The sequence below is a fragment of the Mus caroli genome, chromosome 7 (genome assembly GCF_900094665.2).
Source record: "Mus caroli chromosome 7, CAROLI_EIJ_v1.1, whole genome shotgun sequence".
NCBI lineage: Eukaryota > Metazoa > Chordata > Mammalia > Rodentia > Muridae > Mus > Mus caroli.
Window position 1 is genome coordinate 15,424,544 of NC_034576.1, and position 20,976 is coordinate 15,445,519.

At 48.5% G+C, this 20,976-nt stretch overlaps 1 protein-coding gene across 1 annotated transcript in view; it reads left to right on the forward strand.

Moving 5' to 3' along the window:
- The first annotated feature begins 1,104 nt into the window (after positions 1-1,104).
- The window catches only part of Zc3h4 (zinc finger CCCH-type containing 4), a 37,085-nt gene continuing 17,213 nt past the window's right edge, over positions 1,105-20,976 (forward strand). The window contains 4 exon segments of the mRNA XM_029479476.1: positions 1,105-1,764; positions 17,437-17,656; positions 17,956-18,066; positions 20,875-20,976. The exon segment at positions 20,875-20,976 is cut by the window's right edge and continues 4 nt beyond it. Coding sequence (XP_029335336.1) covers positions 1,604-1,764; positions 17,437-17,656; positions 17,956-18,066; positions 20,875-20,976 — 594 coding nt within the window. The 5' untranslated portion in view covers positions 1,105-1,603.

Here is a 20,976-nt window from a genome sequence, read left to right on the forward strand (position 1 = left end):
CCGCAACTGATTCTATAAGGTGCTGCGGATGAAGCTATGGGTTTCGTGTATGCTTAGAGGCTAGCACTGCTAACTCCAACTTATCCGCATATCCTGGCTCCAAACACACGGTCTTAAGCCAGTTAAGCTTCCAGCCTTCGCGTTCAGTCTCCATCTACAAACTAGGAACATCAACTTGGGCAGGAGGTGAACTTCAAAAAACTTTTGTTAGTGGTTTAAGAACCCGGTCAAGATTTCCACTTCGCCCTCACAGTGTGGCACCACCCTGCTCGCTTCCAAGGATGACGCCACTGGCTGAGTTATGTAGTGACGTCATCTCCGGGCCGCCTCTGCTCCTGCCCCTCTTCGGGAACGTCCGACTCCTGGGACCGGTCTCCGGCTTTCGGTTAAATTTTTTTCCCCTCCCATTATTCTCCCACCTAAAACTTTGGGCTCTTCCCGCCTTCCTTCAAACTAGCAATTTTCGGCTCTTCTCGCTTGCTTTGGGGGCGAGTTCCTGAAAGTCATTTACCTTTGAGTTAATTAATCGCCTTTCTAGCCCCACCCGTTCAGCTTATTCGCTAATTCCTATTCGCTCCGCTCAATGTATTTCGGCTACTTCCGCCTCCTCCCGGGATCCCTTCCCTGACTTCGGCTCTTTCCGGACTCTCGCCTCCCCCGCTCGGGGGGGGGGGTTCTCCCATCCCGAAGCGCTTCGGCTATTTCCGGCTCTCCGGGCCTTCCCTAGCCCCACCCCCACGACCACCCTTGGTCCTTTAGGTGGGTCTCTGATCCGCTCCGCGTTGCTGCAGTGACCTAGATCCTCCCTCGGCTCTTTCCGGCTTTTTTCAGTGTCTCGATAATCTCAGCTGTGTTCGGCTCTTTCCGTGCCCTCTCCTCCGCCTCGCCCTTCCGCTTCGGCTCTTTCCGCCGGCTTTCGGGCGGGCTGGCTCTGCCCTTCTCCACGTGACGATCCTCCGGCCTCTCCGCTACCCCCTCCCTCCACGCCCTTCCTCCGGCTTCAGCCTCGGTGCTCGTCCGGGCTGTGCCGCCATTTTGTGTGAATTCCTGACCGCGGCGGGGGCCCGGCAGCTGGGGCATCTAGGGCGGGCAGACAGTCGGCCCATCTCCATAGCCCGATCCCTCTTCTCCCCGATTTCTTTTTTTTAACCATCCCCCTTGCTCGCTCTCCTCTTTCCCCCTTTCCCTTCGCTTGCTCCGTCGCGCGCGGGCCCGCGCTAATTACACCCAACCACCCACCAGTGTCCGTGTCCCCCGGGTCTCAGGCCTTGGGGGGCCGCGTGTGTGTGTGCGTGCGTGTGTGGCGGAAGGGGACCTCTCGTCCCGATGAGGGTCCCGTGCCCGTGAGCGAGTGACCTCAGGGCCAGACTGCGGAGAAAGCAGGCGGCGGGCGGCCTTGCCGGGGCCTAGGCCTCGCGGCCTACGTGGAAGTCGGCTCAGAGGTGACTCCGAAACCGAAAAAAAAAAAAATACTCGATATCGATCTATGTATCTATATGCCCAGTTCCCATCAGGAGGCCCCGGAGCGCTGAAGTGTGCCCCTCCCGCCACGCCCAAGCAGTCCTTTTTGGTGCATTAACATCCCCTCCCCCTCAAAGGAACGATGGAGGCCGTGCCCGGGACCCCCCCGCCGCCGCCATCAGAGTCGCCACCGCCGCCATCGCCACCGCCGCCATCAACGCCTTCGCCTCCTCCGTGTTCCCCCGACGGCCGCGCGGCCACCCCGCACCTCCTCCACCACCGCCTCCCGCTCCCTGACGACAGGTCAGGCCCCCCGGCCTGGGCCGGGCAGCGTCCCCCGTGGGAGGGGGGGAGGAGGAGGAGGAAGGGGACGGCCGCCATGTTGGGCCGGGCTGCGGAGGAGGAGGAGGAGGAGGAGGAAGGGCGGGGTCGGTGGGTGTCTCTAGCTCGCTCGCTCTTTCTCGCTTCGCTTTCTCTCCCGGCCTCATGCGTTGCCCCCCCTCGCGGCGTTCGCCCGCTCTCCCTCGCTCTCGCTCTGTCTTTTTTTGGGCGCCATGCTGAGGGGAAGGTGAGGAGGCGCCCCCCGGACCCCCCGCGCCCGCCGGTCTGTCTGTCGGTCCGCCCGCCCGGGGCACGGGCCGCCAAGGGGGTGGGCTTGCCGAGGCCCATCAGCCTCCTCGGCCACCCCTGCTCCGGGAGCTGGCCGTCAGCGGCCTGTCGCCTGGCTTCGGGGAAGGCTTTTGGGGGAGGGGCCCCCGGATTCTCTTGTTTTAGGGGCATCTCCAGCTTGCAGCTCCTCTCTTAAGGGGTTCGGAGTTGGGGGTCTTCCCAATCCCCTACAGTATCCTTTCTCCTGGGGGACGCATACCCTGTCCATTTTGGATAGGTACCCGAGTCTAACGGAGGCAGAAAAATGGGGGTTTGGATCAGCCTTGCTCTTTCGTTCTAAGGAGGACTCCTTAGGATGGGGGCTCTCGTGCACTTTTAATTTTTTGGCGGGAGGTATTTTTTAGCTTCTCCCTAGAAGGCAGGCAGGTAACGGGTGCATTTCCAGCTCTTTTGATGAAATCCCCTGACCTTCTTTGGAAACCCTATTGTTTTTGTTTTTTTTTCCGGGTCCCTCTCTTTTTGTAGGTAGGTGACAGTCAGTGGTGGAGGGTCCTTAGTTTTAAGGTTTTTGTTTTTTTGCGTGGGGGGTTGTATGAAGGTTGCTTTTCCTGCATTGGATGGTAGAGGAAGTTGGCCACCGCATTCTCTGGGCATCGCCCCTCTTTGGGGCAAAACAGGGTGCAATCGCCCCCTTGGGAGCAAAGATCTCCCCCGTGTGCTTTGGCAGGACGTGAACTGTGGCGCCTCTTGTCCTCTATTAAGTGCGAAATGGGTTCCCCACGCCCTTCCCTGGCGGGTGATAATGGGACCAGCCCTGCGCGTTTTGAAGATGAGAGTTTTCGGGCCATTTTTACCCTGCTGGAGCCAAAAGATATGGGGGACATAGTGTGCTGACTCCTGGGAGCTGGAGTGAGTAGGTTTGAAAATAGAAAGGTGGGTTTCAGGGAGCAGAAAAGCTTGCAGGCGGGGGTGGGGGTAGGGTGGAGAATGCACTAGACAGAAGCCTCGCAGCCGTCAGGGAACCGCAGAGGACCCCTTCAGACATGGGTCTCAGCTCTTTCTCCCCACTCCCACCTCCTGTTCTCCCTTTCTCCTTCACAGACCCTCCTTTGCCTTTTAAAAGAAATGCCACCCACATTCAAAGACACAGGTGCAGCAGTTTGGTGAGCTTTTTTTACAATTTTTTTTTTCCTGTTTTGTTCTAATTAAATGTATCGTCCTGGGAACCGCAGCCCTTCGCAGTCAAGGAAATAAACAGATTAGCGGAGGTCTGTTCGCTAAGCCCACGTTGGGCTTCCCGGTCCTCTCGGGGGCAGGTGCTTTACTCAAAGGTGCTTACAAGCTTTATCCGACCTCTAAGGAGTTCTCTTATATCAGAAGTGTATGTCTTACAATGGGTTGGGATGGTAAGTAGCCTCTTTTATTGAGTAATTCAATTATCTCCCTCTTTTAGTCCCTTTCCTGCCTGCTTACTCCTCGCCTTTAGACCAAAGTGATGCTTGAGAGTGGATTTATTATGTTCAAATCAGGATTCGAACCTATTGAGCCCTTTTAGACTTGCACATCCTTTCAGTGTTTAATTTAAAAATTTTTGATGTACACAGTTTTCTTTTAAAAAAAAAAAAGTGTTACTGTAACATGACAAAAGTCCATTGAAAAGGCCCAATATGTTTTCAGACCCTTGGTGTCCCTCGATTTTCATCCATTGCTTTGTCTCCAGCCTTCATTTGAAAGTGGCTACTTCAAGTCCCTCTGGAGGGGATAAGCTTACAGAATTTGGTTTATACTTGTATTCAAGATAAAGTCACATCCCCTTGCCCTCCCAGAAAAGACTGTTGCAAGCAGGCCCATTTTCCATATTTTTTACTCAAATGTTACTTATGGTGATAGACATTTAAATCGAGCAAGTCATTTGTAAAGTACTGTCTAAGCACAAATGTATGTGTAAACTGTGTCAAGCCCTGATCTCTCGTGTCCACTGCTCTTTGTTCCGAAGCACATGCCTGACCGCGAAAAGTTGATGTAAAACGTGTTACACGCCCAGTCATGTATGAGAGAACATGTCCTATCCTCAGTCCCCTCATCCTACACATACAAGTTAAACAACACCAAAAGCAGCAGCAGTGGCTTGCAGGACCTAACACTGTCCTTCGGATGTGTTTTACAAGCATAACTTCTGTAAAAGACAAAAACACGTTGAAGTTCCATTGTCCCCTGGCCCACTTTTGGTCCCTGAAATACTTTGTTAGGGAAGTCTTTCTCACTCAAGCCTAGTCCTTCCAAAGGAGCCAGTTCCCTCTTTGTGTTCTCAGGGGAAATGATGTCCATCTGCACTTGTAAGCAGCAGTTTGTCAGGCCACTTGCTTTATTCCTTTAAATGTATTCACAGTTGTAACTGCCATGCAGTGGTGGTCTGATGTAAAATCAGCTCTTTGAGGAAGACATTTCCAGAATGTACAGAATTCCTGCACAAAACGTCTAAAGCACGAACGTAACACACTATCCAGTGCGCTGGGTCAGCTGGAAAAAACATTTGAAGGTTCTCATCTTGTGTAAAGTTCCGCCAGGAGCTCAGAGCAGAAACAAGTGTCAGCTGATAACCCTTCCATTCCACATGTTTAGAATTACTAAGTTGTGAAAGAACACTTAAACTTTAAAAATAAAATGTTAGGAAATGGGATTCCTTTTGGGAATGAAAATTTAGCAGTCATTTTTCTGAATGTGAAAATATTTCCTCCAAACATTTAAAAAAGCTCTCAGGCATATTCCTGCAAGAGTTCATTTGTTGTTGTTTTTTGTTTTTTTTTTTTTTTTTTTTTGCAAAGGAGTCCCAATATTAAGTTAAATGTGTTTAGGTATTCCATATTTTTGAAATGTCACAGTAGTACCTTTTTTTTTTCTTCCCTAAACTGATGTACCAGTTAATGAAATTAATGGATGTTGCAAAAGCAAAAGAAAAGGGTGTCACTGGGAATCCCTGATTTTAACAGCAAAGCTTATACACACTTTGTAAGCTTGGAAGTTTCTGTTTCCTCTGGATGAAAGATTTCATTTGAAAGTAAGTTAAAATCTCCCAGTAGGAGCAGAATGGGCTTTGACCCTATAGTTACTCCAAGGTAGAGTCCCTAGCTCCCATTTCTCCACCAAAGAGGAAAGAGCGCACTCAGCATGTGCAGGCTTTCTCACTCCTAGTCTGTCTCTAAGCAGTTTCCTTCATGTACTCTAAGGTTGACAGCTTTGATTTTTGACAAGACAGACCTTTCTGGAAGTAAAGGTAGCTAGCAGTTTTAGAAAGTCATCCTTGTGGTTTCTCCTTATCCAAAAAGACCTATGCTAAAGGGAATTTGTTTGGGAAGGCAGGCTGTCCTGGCTGCTCTGCCTGGTGAAAGTGTGGCTCTTCGGTTTGTTTCTATATAGCTGAACCCTGCGATAGATTTCTAGGCCCTGGCTCTGCCTCCACTCCAGCCCATCGCTCCTCCCCAAGGCTGTTTCAGAACCAGGTCAGAGTCTTCACCTTGTTTTGTAGAGGGGCTGGGGAGGCTGGGGGACTGTTGAGCCCCTAGAAACCTTTTTCATGGAGGTAAGGATTAGGGATCCATTTGTGAATAATTCTCTGTTGAAAGTCACAGATTAAACTGTCTCAAGGTCTCTGGATAGCTTTAAGTCAAACCAAATTCAGGGAACCTACTTGTGGTCTCTGTGGGTGACTTGTTAGCAGTACCAGAGTGCTGATTCTGCCTGCCATGGCATCTGAAGGGAGCCAGGCCTATGGCCGTGCTTCACCACTGCTGGGGTGCACAACAGGCAAACAGGAAGGTTGCAGCTTTCTGGCAGTTGTTACTTGCTAACTTTTGAAGGCCTGGGAGGAGCAGCCCGCTCTTTGGCAGTGGTAATGGAGGAAATGGTCTGGAGTCAGTTACATAATTAAGGCCTCATAGACTATGGCAAGCTGCCTGTTTGGATAAGTTAAGGCAAACTTTCCAGCTCTGGCTTTCCAAGTTTTGAGCCTCATCTGCTACAAAGCTCTGTTGCGTCTGAATGCTGTAGATACACTGTTAGAAACAGTGTGGCAATTTATATTGTGTTAGTGCGGTGAGGTGGAGTGGTTTCAAAATCAATTTCAGGCACGTTGCCCATTGAGATAATTCTTGAGCTGATGTGATAGAAATGAAGACACGGCCTCTTGGTTGGTGCTAGTTACAGCTACATCATCATAGAGATAATTTTTCATTAGGATGGAGGCTGTCTGCTAGGAGTAAGTAGCTTGTTTCTCCTGGCCACATTACTCCTCCCAATAGAGAATTGCTCTCATTTTCCCTGCTTTGGTTGTGTTGATTGGTGACTCAGCTCCCTGTTTGTCAGGCAAGTGGTGACATCTCTGAACGCTGGAGATAGCAACAGGATATGAAGGAAGGGTGTGGGTATGTGAAAGCAGCTACTGCTGTCCAGGGCTGGTGCCCTCCAGCACCAATGCCGACACTCCTCAGGGTTACCACAGTCCAATGGGTGCCACAGAGCACCCACACAGTGGCTGCCGCTCAGTGCCTCTGTCCTTACTGGGAGAAATTCTAAATAGAACACTGGCTGTTCCGTGTGTAAACAGAAGCAGGATGTGTCTGACTGACGGAAGTGGGCCTCTCAGGTGCTGGGCAGCTTTCTTAACAGGAGCTGGTGGGGACTAAAGTCCATGGAAGCCATCTTGTGACACTTCTTGTTTCACAGTGTTTGGTATAGATGCTAAAATGGTCCAGTTGTCTTGAGCCAATGCCCGGCATGCATTTGGTTTTGCAATTAGAATGGAGTGAGTCAGCATTCCAAGCTGCGGTTGGCCCCCTGAGAACCAGGAAGCTAGGGATCCAAAGCCAGCCCCACTCCTACTCCCTCCCCTTTGCTCTGCTTCAGCCAACCCTTGGCCTGACTCTGAGGGCCAGGCCTGTTAGACTCCAGGACCTCTCACCCCTTGTAATTTGACTGAGTCCCTAAGGGTTATGTTTATTGAGCAGCTAGGTTTGTCCTGCCCTTGGCTTGGAACAGAAATGTTTCATATTTCTGTTTTGGTTTGGATGCTAGGGGAGGAACCCTAGGCCCTGCACTTGTTAGATGGTTTGTGTTTGTTTAGAGGCAAGGTCTCACAGTGTAATACACATTGGCCTCCAACTCTTTTTGTTGTTGTTGTTTACAAGACTTAAAAAGAGAGGGTCTCACATCGTAGTCCCAGCTGGCATAGAAGACTGGGTAGCTCACCAAGCTGAGGCAATCCTTCTGCCTCTGCCTTCTAAGTCTTGCAATTACAGCTGTGTGTCCCTGTGTCCTTTGGCTCTTTTTTTTTTTTTAAATGGAGTCAGGCATGTTCTGCCTTTTTTTACATTTTTAAAGATTTATTTATTTATATGTAAGTATACTGTAGCTGTCTTCAGACTCTCCAGAAGAGGGAGTCAGATCTCATTACTGATGGTTGTGAGCCACCATGTGGTTGCTGGGGTTTGAACTCAGGACCTTCAGAAGAACAGTCAGTGCTCTTACCCACTGAGCTATCTCCCCAGCCTCCCTTTGGCTTGTTAAGGTTAGGTCTGAGTTTGTACTACAGCTGTTACCTTTATAAGTAGAAAAGCCAAAGGATGACCATCAGGCCCTGGTGTGGGCTTCCCACACTAGCTCCTTAACCTGAGCATTTGCTAGGAAATCAACAAAAAGATTGAGTCACAGAAAGTGCTCAATGTGCCGTATGGGCCTTATGTGACAGATCCTGTTTGTTCCCAGTGTACCATCCTGAGTCTGCTACAGTACTTCAGTACTTCCACTCCCCACCCCACCCTGTACTCTCTTTGGTTATTTTTATTTTAAAGTGTGTGTTGATATGTGTGCATCAGTCCAGGTGTCCCCAGAGCTAGAAGCAGTAGAACGCCTGGAATTGAAGTTATACCTGAGGTCTAGAAACTGCTCTTAAACACTGAGCCATCCCTTCAGTCTCTCTCTCTCTTTTTTTTTTTTTTTTTTTTGAGATGGGCTCTCATTCTGTAGTCCAGGTTGGCCCTAAACTTGAAGAAGTCTTTCTTCTCCCACCTCTCAAGTACAATGTGCTATAGTACTTTTGTTGTTGTTTTGACTCTGGTTCTTAACTTGCTATAAAGATCAGGCTGACCTCAAACTCAGAGGGAATCTGCCTGCCTCTGCCTCCTGAGGTTGCAATTAAAGACAACCACCATACCCACCGGGTTCAGTACTTTTCATACTGATAAGCTCATTATGGGCTATGAAGTCCGTGTATTGATATGTCTGCATATTAGATAAACGTCAGAAGAGGGTAGAAAATGTAATGAAATGAAACGTCCTTTATATTTACAGTACAGAGTGTAAAGGAGGTATAGATCAAAGGCAGTCAGTTTGAGCCTGGTCTGATGATTAACCCTAGAGTCCTACCTTCTCCTGAGGCTGAGGCAGGCTCATGGGCAGCCTGGGTAATTTAGCTAGATCCTGTCGAGATAGAAATAGAAAATAGTACTGACTGGGTATGTGTGCATCCGTGGTGTTTTGTTTGCCTGGTATGTAAGAAGCCCTAGCTTTCATTTCCAGCCCCAGTACTGCAAACAGGAGTGAAAAAGAAAAGAAAAGTGAAAGCTGCTGGTCTAGCCTAGGACTCTGCAGACTATTGCCTTTGTCCCAAGTCAGTTTTGTAGGCTGAGTTTATCTGTATAACCATGCCAGTTTTATCCTTAGTAGCAACAGAACTGAGAAATTGAGACAGGGACCATGTGGACTGTGAAAAAATGACAGCATATACTTGGGGCCCTTGACCAGTTGTGCTAGCCTTTGTACAATGTGGCCATAGTATGCTTATGTGGGAGTGGCTGGGGAGTGTGGGTATCCTGTATAAAGTTGGTCTTGCAGAGGTGAACACTGCTAGCCTCCCAGTCTTCAGAGGTACCGTCATCCTTGTATTCTACTCCTGAGCATATAGAGACCCAGGCCCAGGCTTTTCAGCTACAAAAAGGATGGATAGGTTTTTCCTTTTTGAGGGCTGGGGGTTGAACTGAATGAAGAGTGTACTAGACAAGTGCTTTACCACAGAGCTACCTACCCAGCCCTCAAGGATGGGATTTTCATTCATGAGAACTAATACAAAGTCACAGGGCAGCAGTAGCAGAAGCCTTCAATTTAACCCTAGCACTGGGGAGGCAGAGACAGGCAGATCTCTTTTGAGTTTGAGGCCAGCCTGGTCTACACTGAGTTCTAGGGCAGCCAGGGCTACACAGAAAATCCCTGTCTCACTCACCCCCCCCAAAAAAAAAAAAAAAAAAAACAAAAAGAACAGACAACAAAACCAGCCCTTTCTCAGTGTTTAAAGGTGCTTGCTGCTTGCCCAGAGGATCTGAGTTCTGTTCCCAGCACCCACATCTATATGGTGGTTTACAACCACCTGTGACTGGGGGAATCTGCCACCTTCTGACCTCCAATGGTAACCCACACAGACATGAACAGATGTGCACAGGCACATATACATGTACATAAATAAAAATCTTTTTACAAAAACGGTCAAAAAGCAGGGGAAGTCTTGGAGCTTGTCCAGCATGTTTTGTGTTTAGTTGGTTAGGTGACAATAATTGATTCCCCTAAAAAAGTATAAGGCAGGGTCTTTGTTCAAATCAGTTGGGTATTTCTGAGTAATAGAAATGAGGGGGCCAGCCGGGCAGTGGTGGTGGCGCACCTTTAATCCCAGCGCTTGGGAAGCAGAGGCAGCTGGATTTCTGAATTCGAGGCCAGGACAGCCAGGGCTACACAGAGAAACCCCGTCTCGAAAATCCAAACGGGTGGGGGGAAGAAATGAGGGGGCCTTGGCTTTGAGCCACCCAAAGCTCCTTAGCTGGTACCCTATGGTTTAGCAAAGGGTGAGAAAGTTGCTGAGGGTTATCTTCTGGAAGAGCCGTGTGTCTGACGGGCCTCTTGCTGACTGGTAGGAGTCAAACAATAGCTACTCCCACAATGGAAATGGTAACTTTGTGTCTGGGAGGTTCCTCTGGGCTGACTCTTTTTAGACATTTCTGCGAAATTGTGAATGAACCACAGTGTCTGTGCTGCAGCTTGCCAAATACAGGTGTCCATTTCCCTGGGGAATTTGGAATTTTCTTCTTTTGGTGTTTGCATCACTTCCACCCCAGGACTGTGTCTCATTCTAGTTAAGCTGTCTTGATCTGATGGAGGGTTCCCGTTCCACCATTACCTGATAAGCCATCTCATCTCAAATTTCATCCATTTCATATACATATTGCTTATTTTGTTTGTTTAATTATTCCTGCACAGATGATTTCTAGTTCTCTTAAGGCTAGAGATAAAGAGCTGGGCTTTGGGGTCAGAGTCTTGATTACCATTTTTTAATTCTGCTTCTTGCTGTGATCCTATAGGCAGATTCCTTCTCATTTCTTAGCCTCAGTTTGCTTATCTAAAGCCCATGGTAATGAGAGGAGACAAGGATGAGTTCAGCATGGAGCTATAGATGTTAGTAGTAAGCAGTGCAGCCTGCCTTCTGACTCCACAGGACCCTAAGGTACAGAAAGCAATACAGAGATGTTTCCCAACTCTAGCCTGCCATACTTTTCCTTTTTCTTTTCTTTTTTTTTTTTTTTCTTGGTTTTTCGAGACAGGGTTTCTCTGTATAGCCCTGGCTGTCCTGGAACTCACTTTGTGGACCAGGCTGGCCTCGAACTCAGAAATCCGCCTGCCTCTGCCTCCCGAGTCCTGGGATTAAAGGTGTGCGCCACCACGCCCGGCCCTTTTTCTTTTTTTAAACAGAGTCTTGCTATGTATAGTCTAGGCTGGTTTCAAAATTATTGTCCTCCTGCCTCTCAATTACTGTCATTATAGGCATAAGCTCTCATAATTGGCTTGAAACTTTTAGGAATTGAATATTTAAAGATTTGTATTCCAGTACTTGGGAGGCAGAGGCAGGCGGATTTCTGAGTTTGAGGGCAGCCTGGTCTACAGAGTGAGTTCCAGAACAGCCAGGGCTATACAGAAAAACCCTGTCTTGAAACCCATTCCCCCTGCCCCTCAAATAGATTTGTATTTTATGCATATTAGTGTTTTGCCTGAATGTATGTGCACCGTGTAAGTGGCTGATGCTCACAAAGGCCAGAAGAGGCCAGTGGCTTCTCTAGAGAGTTATGTTCCTTCCACATGGGACCTGGGAATCAATCCCCTGGCCTCAGGAAAGAAGAGCAGTGAACACTGATGACCCAGATCTCCAGCACAGAGTTGGAGGTTACCAAAAGACATTTTTAATACAGATTATACACGAGTAGTAAGAGAAAGAGGACACTTGAGGAAGGCACACCTGCGAATATGGCTGTGGGCTCCATTAAGGATTTTATTTGAGACCATATGCATGTAGTCCTAACTGGCCTAGAACTCACTGTGTAGGCAAAGCTGGCCTCGAACTCAGAGATCTGTCTGCCTCTGCCTCATGAGTGCTGGATTAAAGGCATGGACCACCACTGCCTGGCTAGGACTTTTAAAAAATATATATAATGAAAACTTGTATTATTCTTAGCAAGTTTAGCAGTTAGCCATTAAGTGCCTGATGTACCCAGTCCTGGTTCAGACTGCCTGGACGGCCTGTGTGATGTGCTTTAGGTGGTTTAGATCCATGTCTTGGCATCATTTTTGCTCCTGTGGTTGGTTTGTGCCGGTGGCTCAGCAGGTTGTCACAAGGCAGGCATGTTACCATAGAGATGGCATCATGACATCACAAAACAGGTTATGACTGTCTGCACATGCTAAGGGGAGGGCAACACAGAGCCCACTTGCTCTTGGTTTCTGGTTGATGAACTGGATACTAAGGACATTGACAAACATGTGTGAGATGCAGAGGTTTACTTCAGGGCTCTCCTAGCTCTGCAAAGCCCTCAGTGCAGTCCCCCTTGGCTGCCGTTCCACTTCCTAGATCAAGGGAAGGTCTGGGTCGGGGAAAGAGGCTTCTTTAGGTGTGAGCCCAGGCCAACCTTGTAAAGGAGAGAGAACTCTGCTCCTTGCCTTGGTTCCTAGTGATCTAGTGACTGACCTTGACTCCTGTACTTCAGCCGGTTGTTACGAATTGGAAGAGGCAGGGCCTCCTCATTTTTGTGATTTTTTTTTTTTTAATCCCCAGTTAATGGGTCATTCAGAGCCTACCCAGGGATTTGTTGAGAGTCTGGTCAGTTAATGGTCATAACCCTGACCTTCACATTAACCTAGCAGCCCAATGAGCTTCAGGTAATAGCCACTGTTCCATGAGTCTCCATTTGTGTCTTGTGCTGTGCTTCTCCCCCAACTCCCTGTAAACCAGAGCCCCAAGCTCCTGTCTTTTGATTTGGCCAAACACTCTATAGAGTTGCTGAGAGCTGCAAGCTTCCTTCTCCTGTGGGGTCTTCGTCTTTTCTTCCAAGGTTGATTGGACTCACTGTCCTCCCTGTCAGCTCTACCTGTCCTTTTCTCGTGGTCAGCCATTCTGAGGCTCTGTGGTCCAATGTAGATTAGTTGAAGAGGAGACTGTTTTGTCAGCAGGATGGCTTGAGAGAGGATGGCCACAATGAAACAGACAGACACTTGCAGTTGGGTAGTCAGCAGTGTCTTCCGAGAAGAACCAGCTGCTGGTTCTGCCCACATGTCTTCCCTAGGTCACATGCCAACTCTCCAGGCCTCTCCATGTTGTATGCATTGGTACTTCTTTTTTTTTTTTAAAGATTTATTTATTTATTATATGTAAGTACACTGTAGCTGTCTTTAGACACTCCATAAGAGGGAGTCAGATCTCGTTAAGGATGGTTGTGAGCCACCATGTGGTTGCTGGGATTTGAACTCGGGACCTTTGGAAGAGTAGTCAGTGCTCTTAAATGCTAAGCCATCTCTCCAGCCCGCATTGGGACTTCTGTACTGTCTTGTTCTATGGGTTCTGGACTGCCCAGGCCAGCCTCAACGTTGCTCTGAGACTGAGGATGACTTTGAGTTCCTGATCCTTCTACTTCTACCTCCCATGCTAGGATTGGACACACAGTGCCTTTCAGTGCGCTGGTGCCTGCCTTCTTGGGCTTCCTGGACAAGTATAGCTTCCACTGTCTTGCTTACTGTATGGCTGCTCCTTAATGCAGGGCTTTGTTGTTTATCATTAACCTTCCCACCCCTGAAGTCCTATAAAGCTATCCCATTGTCCAGATGAGAGCCCATTCTAGGAAAGAGGCAGGGCTAGTTGTGTTATCACTTGGTCTGTAGGCAGAAGCATATTGTCCGGTCATTGTGCCTGCTTGAGAACCCCAGATCTGAGTATTTTTGCCACGCCTATTCTGCATGAGCCCTATAAGCTAAGGGCCCTGAGGGAGAGGGGGGACCTCAGAAGGTGTGACTTAGGTTGTCCACATGTATTTGTTGACCTAAGAGGAGCTGCACTCAGGCCCCCAAATGCAAATTTGAATACTTGGGAAGCTTTGTTTAGGAGGCTGGAGGCAGTCTTGCAGGAGGCAAGGTGCTATGCTCTTCCCATTACTATCTGCTGACCAGCCAGGCTCCCAGGATGGCTGGGTCTTCTCCTGGGGTGGGGGTGGGGCTCCTGGCAGTGGCTCTGGCTGCAAGCAGGCAGGTGAAGTGCTAGTTGAGGTCTTTGCAGCCCAGCTGTAGTGTTTCCCTCTGGGCACCTGTCTCAAGAGGGTGTGGCAGGTCTAGATTGAGATGATTAGTGCAGCAGGGCTTCCCCCACTCTTCTTGGGGGATTATGTCACAGTCTATTAAGCATGCTCCCTCGGTGTTTAATCCCCCCCTGACATGGATTTTTCTGGCAGCCTGTTAAAATGCCTTTTCGTAAATCTCCCGGCTGTTTTCCGTCCGTGGCCCTTGGGATATCTACCTTCTCCCAGTGGGCTTCCTTTCTTCTTTCTAGTGACTAGTGTGAAGGAAGTAGTCAGGCCTGATGCTTACACAGGTCTCTTAGCTGGGAAGCATCTGCAGCATGACCATGACAGAGATCATAGGGGCCAAGGGCAGGGGCCAACTGGTTGGCTCTGCAGATGTCGTGACCAGTCTGGTGTCACCTTACCAGTACTTCTTCTAAGTCACAAGCAGGTTTTTTACATTTATTTTTAAAATTATTTTGGCATTTTGAGACAGGATCTTGTTCTGTAGCTGAGGCTCGCCCTAAACTAGAGACCTTTTACCTTAGCCTCTTGAGTGTGGATGCCATGCCTGGTTAGATTTCCAAAAACTTTCTAATTTTTAGCATCTCCATTCCAGGGAAACAAAGTTTGAAGCATGTGCCAGCTCATTTTATAGAAACTGGGCCTGTTTGCCACACTGATGGGGGAGGCATCACTATTGGGCTGAAGTCTTTGTAGGGAGACCTGGAACAAAAGCTCTGTGATTCTTTGTTTTTGTTTTTGTTTTTCGAGACAGGTTTCTCTGTGTAGCCCTGGCTGTCCTGGAACTCACTTTGTAGACCAGGCTGGCCTCGAACTCAGAAATCCGCCTGCCTCTGCCTCTGCCACCCTCCTGGCTAAAGCTCTGTGATTCTTGATGACAAGGTTCATGAGCTCCTTGGAACATCTTGTTACACATTGCCAGGGTGTTAGAAGTGGGACACTGTCATCATGGCCACTGCAGCCTCAGCTTGAGCTACGTTTCTCTGCCTGTGTAGCCCTGTGCCTAGGTGAGGGGCCATCCAAGACCATCAGACGGACTGAATTTCATGTGGTTCTTGTTGTGTTCTTATGAGGAAACTGCAGAAAAGGAGATAGCGAGGTACCCCTTTGCCAAGTACCTTTGTGGCCTTGGTTCTTAGCTTTCCTCCACATGGAATTCCTATCTGCCTGGCTGTAGTCTGCTCCTAGGCTCTGCCTTCTCCTCCCTCTTACCTCTCAGGCATGGTTCTATCCCAACCAAGGTAATCCCCACCAGTCATTAAGTGGGTTTGCTTCCATCACTGCAAGCGGGCCAGTACCACATCACTGAGTAACCTAGTTTTCCTAGACAGGTGTTGGATTGCCACTGGTTCTGAGCCACGCCTACAGGGAGCCTTCCTTGACAGGAATGCTGCTCTGTACCCTGCCCCTCCAAAGTTGGCTGTCTTCTGGTGCAATTGGAGTCCTTTCCCCACTGTGCTTGTCTTTGACAAAGTATGAGGAGCCTTATGTTCTGCTGTGTGAGTGCTGTCCTTGACCTCTACTTTGTCTGTCTTTGGGGGCCAAGCCTCTTGGGTGTTGAGCCTGGGGCTTTTGAAATTGGGCTCAAGATTAATTAGAGAAGCACCCCTTGAAGCTGTGGAGGGCTAGAGAAAGAGAGGCTGTTTCCATTGGAGCCCTTTAGGACGGCCCTCGGGGCTTCTAAGTGGTTGTCTCCTCCTTCCACAAAGCCTCTTTCCCTATCCTGAGTTTTGGTTAGCCTTTTGGGTTTTTTTTTTATTATTTCGGTTGAGTTGTTTGGTTTTTCAAGACAGGGTTTCTCTGTATAACAGGTCCTGGCTGTCCTATCCTGCATTGGCCTCCTGATTGTTAGGATTAAAGGTGTGTGCCTGGCTTCTGTTGCATTTTTGAAAAGTTATTATTAATTTTTTTTTTTTTTTGGTGTGGTATAGGATAGACCCTAGACTCTTGCATGGTAGTCAAGTAGCCCAGGCTGACCTTCAGCCTGCACTTCTCCAGGTTCAGCTTCAATTCCCTTATTCTTGCCACTGTTATAATCTTTTTGTTCCTTATTAGTTGAGGTATAAGGAGCGTTTATGTCCATTTACATACCTTTCTGCTGTCATTAGGAACATAGGGAGCTGTAAAATAATGTATGTTTGTTTGTTGTTTGTCTTTTGAGACAGGCTCTCTGTAGCTCTGGCTGTCCTAGAATTCACTGCAGAGCAGGGCGGTTTTGATCTTACAGAGATCCTCCTGTCTATACCTCCTGGGTGCTGGGATTGAAGGTGTGTACCACCAGGCAGGCCTGGGAGCTTTTAAAAATCTTATTTCCCCCCCTCAGGCAGGGTCTCACTGTGTATTTGCTGGCCTGATATCATGTCACCTGGCCTCAAACTCAAGAGATCAGCTTTCCTCTGTCTCCCATTATTCCTAGCTAAGTTTAAAGGATTTTTCCATGCTACCAACTTCTGTACTTAGCAGCATCTGTGTCTGTGGGTTTGGCTTGGACACTGGACTCCTCCTCCATCTGCTGCTTTCTTGACCCTGTGCTGACTCCACCCACAGAAACCTGCTCCCACCCCCAGCCTATCCATAGCTATTTAGACCTGTTGGGTGACTCAGCTTATTAGGTTAGTTGAGTGCCTTTACTTTCCAAAGTACTGAGCAGTGAGTGACCTGGAGTTGAAAAAGTCAGGAAAACTTCCTGAGACGGTTGGGAGGGGTGCTTAGAGGCAAGGTTGAAGAGAGTCAGCTGGGAGTCAGCTAAGGGAGGACTCATCACCAGTGGGGTCTGGCTTTACCCTCTTGGGCCCTAATGGAACACAAGTTCACAAGTTTATCTCTATAAACCAGAGTGTGCCGGTTGGAATTCCCTGCAAATGAATTTCCGTGGTCCAGTAGGTTTTAAGTAATGCTGTAAGGAGAGATGTGGGAGGTGGGCAGCTGGGCCACTCGGAGCCTGTGGTAGCACCCAGGGACACATTCTTTAGCTCTGTGGCCGCAGGAACTGCTTTTCTCTGGGAACACTTAGGCTATGGAACGGTGGGGAAACTTGAAGTAGGTTTGTCCCTGTGAGTGTAGCACCTTTTTATTTTTCCCCAAGACAGGGTTTCTCTGTGTAGCCCTGGCTGTCCTAGAACTCACTCTGTAGACCAGGCTGGCCTCGAACTCAGAAATCTGCCTGCCTCTGCCTCCCAAGTGTTGGGATTAAAGGCGTGCGCCATCACCGCTCGGCTAGCACCTTTCTTTTTATTCCTTATTTTATTTAGTGTTGTTGTTTTTCTGTTTTGGTTTGGTTTGGTTTTTTTGAGACAGGGTCTCACTGGGTGACTTGGAACTCCTATGTAGACCAGGCTGGCCTCAAACTCAGAGCTTCTTCTGCCCCTGCCTCAGCCTCCCCAGAGGCAGACAGGATGAAAGGCTTGTGGTACCACGCCTGACTTAGCCTGGCTTTTTATTTATTCATTTTTCAGGGCTAGGACTGGAACCCAGGGCCTCTTGTGTGCTAAGCAAGAACCCTGCCCCTGAGCTGTGCCCCTCGCTTCTGGTGGTAACCCCTCTACTCGTGTGACCCAGTTAACCGCACAGTTGGCCCTGTGTCCTCCTGGGGCCTATTGCAGCCACTAGAGCTGCTCCCCATGTCCTCTGGGCTCTCTGCTGCTGTCTGCCTCACCAGCCTAGAGAGCCTTCAGTCCCTGAGCTCACAGGGTTTGGGGTTGGTTTGCAGGGAAGATGGTGAGTTGGAAGAAGGTGAACTGGAAGACGACGGGGCTGAGGAGGTCCAGGATCCCCCTGCAGGACAAGAGAGGAGTCGGAAAGAGAAGGGGGAGAAGCACCACAGCGACTCTGACGAGGAGAAGTCTCACAGGAGGCTGAAGCGGAAGCGGAAGAAGGAGCGGGAGAAGGAAAAGAGGCGGTCGAAGAAAAGGCGGAAATCTAAGCACAAAGTAGGTCCCGGAGGGTGCCCCACACCTTACCTGTTGGCTCAGGACCTACTGGTCTGTCTGCCTAGCAGGTACTCTATGTTACAACCTTTCCTAGTATCCACGGCCTGGGGACAGTTTATAAAGATCTGGAACTTATGCTCTGTTGCCATTTAGTGCCCCCAGGGGAGGAGTTTTCAGGCTAAGTGCAGTCCTTCCAGGCACATTCCAGCATTGTTTGTCCTGGGGCTGGCTGTGCCAAGGTGGCCTGCCAACAACAGACTCACTTGTAGTGTGGCCTCCCTCTATCACTGTCGTTGCAGCGCCATGCTTCCTCCAGCGATGACTTCTCGGACTTCTCAGATGACTCAGATTTCAGCCCCAGTGAGAAGAGTCACCGCAAGTACCGGGACTATAGTCCCCCATACGCACCAGTGAGTGATACTGTGTCTTGTGTCTTCTGGTATGGGGCAGGTGGATGGTACCCTAGAGACAAGTGGGTGTTATTTTCATCCCTATTTATGGATGAGGAAACAAGAGAGTTGGAATGTATGGGTTTGAGCCAGGGTAGTGGCTTTCTCCACAAGGGCTGCTCCTGAGCTTGCCCAGTGTCAAGTCTCCCCGATAGCTTGGCAGGACACAGTTATGTCTAACTTGTCCAGATCACAGCTGACTGCTTCCAACTGTTCCTAAGTGACCTTTTGTGGGAAATTGGCAAGAGAATGAACTGGCCAATAGAGCTAATTATCTCCAGAGCTGCACAGTTAGAAGTTAAATACCCCGTTACAACTCTGAACGTAACCATAAATTTACCCTGTGTGTATAGACTTTCACTCTCAGAAAAACATAAGGAAAAAACAAGGCTTAGTAGTCTAGTGCTGGCTTCTGTGCTCATGGCCATGGGCAGCACCACTGCCCCCAATCCTAATAATAAACCATAGAAGATTAAATATAAACAGGAAGTGCTGACACAAACTAGTAATCCCAGTACTAGGATAGGCGAGGCAGAAGGAATAAGAATTAGAGTCAGAAGCTGAATTAATAGCTCAGTGGTTAAGCGCAGGGGACCCGGGAACTACATAGTGGCTCTAACTGTGTATACCTCCAGTTCTGGGAGTTGTGATCCCTGAGCACTGTATGCATGTGGTGCACGTGTACAGGTGCATCAGAACACTCAGACATATAAGAATAAATAATAAGAGAGTTGGAGCCTAGTCTGAACAACACAGCAAAACCCTGTCTTTTACAATCATGGGCTAGGGGTGGTGGTGGTAGCACACACCTTCAATTCCAGCACTCAAGAGGCAGAGACAGGTGGATCTCTTGAGTTTGAGGCCAGCCTGGTCTACAGAGTGAGTTCCAGGATAGCCAGGGCTCTTATACAAAGAAATCCTGTCTCGGAAAAACGAGGAAACAAAACAACCAGGATAAAGAAAAAAGAAAAGGAAAAAAAAATGACTAGGCAGGGTGTGATGGCACCTTTTTTTATTATTAAAAATCTCTTCATTTTCTTGTTTTAGTGTGTCTCTTGTGTATGTCTGTCTGTCTGCACCAAATGCGTCCTCTGGAACTGGAGTTAGAGTTGTGAGCCTCTGTATAGGTGCTAGGAACAGAACCAAAGCTCTCTAGGCTGGGCTCTCTCCAGCCCTGGCATGGTACTTTCTAAAGCCTTTCCGGCAGATGGAGGGTTTAGTAAGCACTGGAGACTGATGACTGAGGAAGAGTGGCTTCTCCACACTAGGGAGGGCTCTGAGTAAGATAGGAAGCTTGAGTGTCTCCATCTGTTTACCTGTATTTTGCATTTTTCTGTAGTGAGTGTGGGTTTCCTTTTGTAGTTGAGCCCAGCCTGTCACCGAAATGTTGCACAAGTATGCTACTTTGTTACAGCTCATGAGTGGATGTGGACACATTAGTATCCATTTGTACTCTCCACTTGGATTAGTTTCCTGTAGCTTCTTGAGCATTGTGTACAGTGGATTTTACTGCCCTAACCCCCCCTCAGCCCCGTCACTAAAGCCACCCAGTGGTATATTTTATAGCATATGGGTGTGGCTAGGTTTTTCTTATAAATATGCTGAGAGTTAGTTTTTGTTGTTGTTGTTGTTGTTCTGTTTTGTTTTTTTGGGTTTTTTTGTTTTTAAAGATTTATTTATTTTATGTAAGTACACTGTAGCTGTCTTCAGACATCCCAGAAGAGGGTGTCAGATCTCATTACAGATGGTTGTCAGTCACCATGTGGTTACTGGGATTTGAACTCAGGACCTTTGGAAGAACACTCAGTGCTCTTAACCTCTGAGCCATCTCTCCAGCCTCCCTGTTTTGTTTTTTGTTTTGAGTTTTGAAACCAAATCTTTACTTTTACCCAAGGAGGGCAATTGTGAACTCCTGAGCTCAAGCAGTTTTTCTGCCTCAGCTTCCCATGTGGGTGGGGCTGTGGACAGGGTTCTTACACCTTGTGTAGCACTTGTGTTTAAAGCCAGTATGATGGTGCAAGCCTGTAATCCCAATAACTGCAGTATGAAGACAGACCAAGAGTGCTAGACCACCACCACCACTACCACCCCACCTTCCCTCCAAAGGAAAAATAACAAAAAAGAGTTCCAGGCTAAGTAAGGTACATAAGACACTGTCTCAGAACCCCAATGCAGTGAAGTGTTTTCATTGCCTATAACTTCCATTGCTAAGGTGGTCCTCATTGACAGAATGTGCCACATTGTCACCTTTGGAAAGGCATCTTGGAAGGTATCTTTGGAAGTAGCAGTTTGCTATGGCTACCAAGGAAGCTATTCATTGACATCACAAGCCTTAGAGAAAGCTTGGACAAGGACACCCCTCCTCCTGACTCCAACTTCTCCCCAGCTCTGCTCACCCTGCATCCTTGTCCTTGCTTCTCCAGGGACAGTGGGCTCCTGTTTCTCTTGCCTTCTAAATCTTGGCCCTTTTTTTGTTTGGTTTTTCGAGACAGGGTTTCTCTGTGTAGCCCTGGCTGTCCTGGAACTCACTTTGTAGACCAGGCTGGCCTCGAACTCAGAAATCCCTTGGCCCATTTCTTAAAGACAGACATGTCCCCCATGTACTGCTGTCCCCTAGCCCATCAGGATAAACATGTCTGCAGAGAGGCTAAATCAGGGATAGTAGAGACTCCAGAGGAACACACAAGGTCTGAGACCTGAGGTGACCTAAGTAGCTTGATCCAGGCCATGCACACTGGCTCACTGTCTCCCCTACTCTCACCTGAACAGTCCCACCAGCAGTACTCCTCGTCACACAACCCACCCCTGCCCAAGAAGCCCTACTCCAAGATGGATAGCAAGGGCTACAGCATGTACGAGGACTACGAGAAT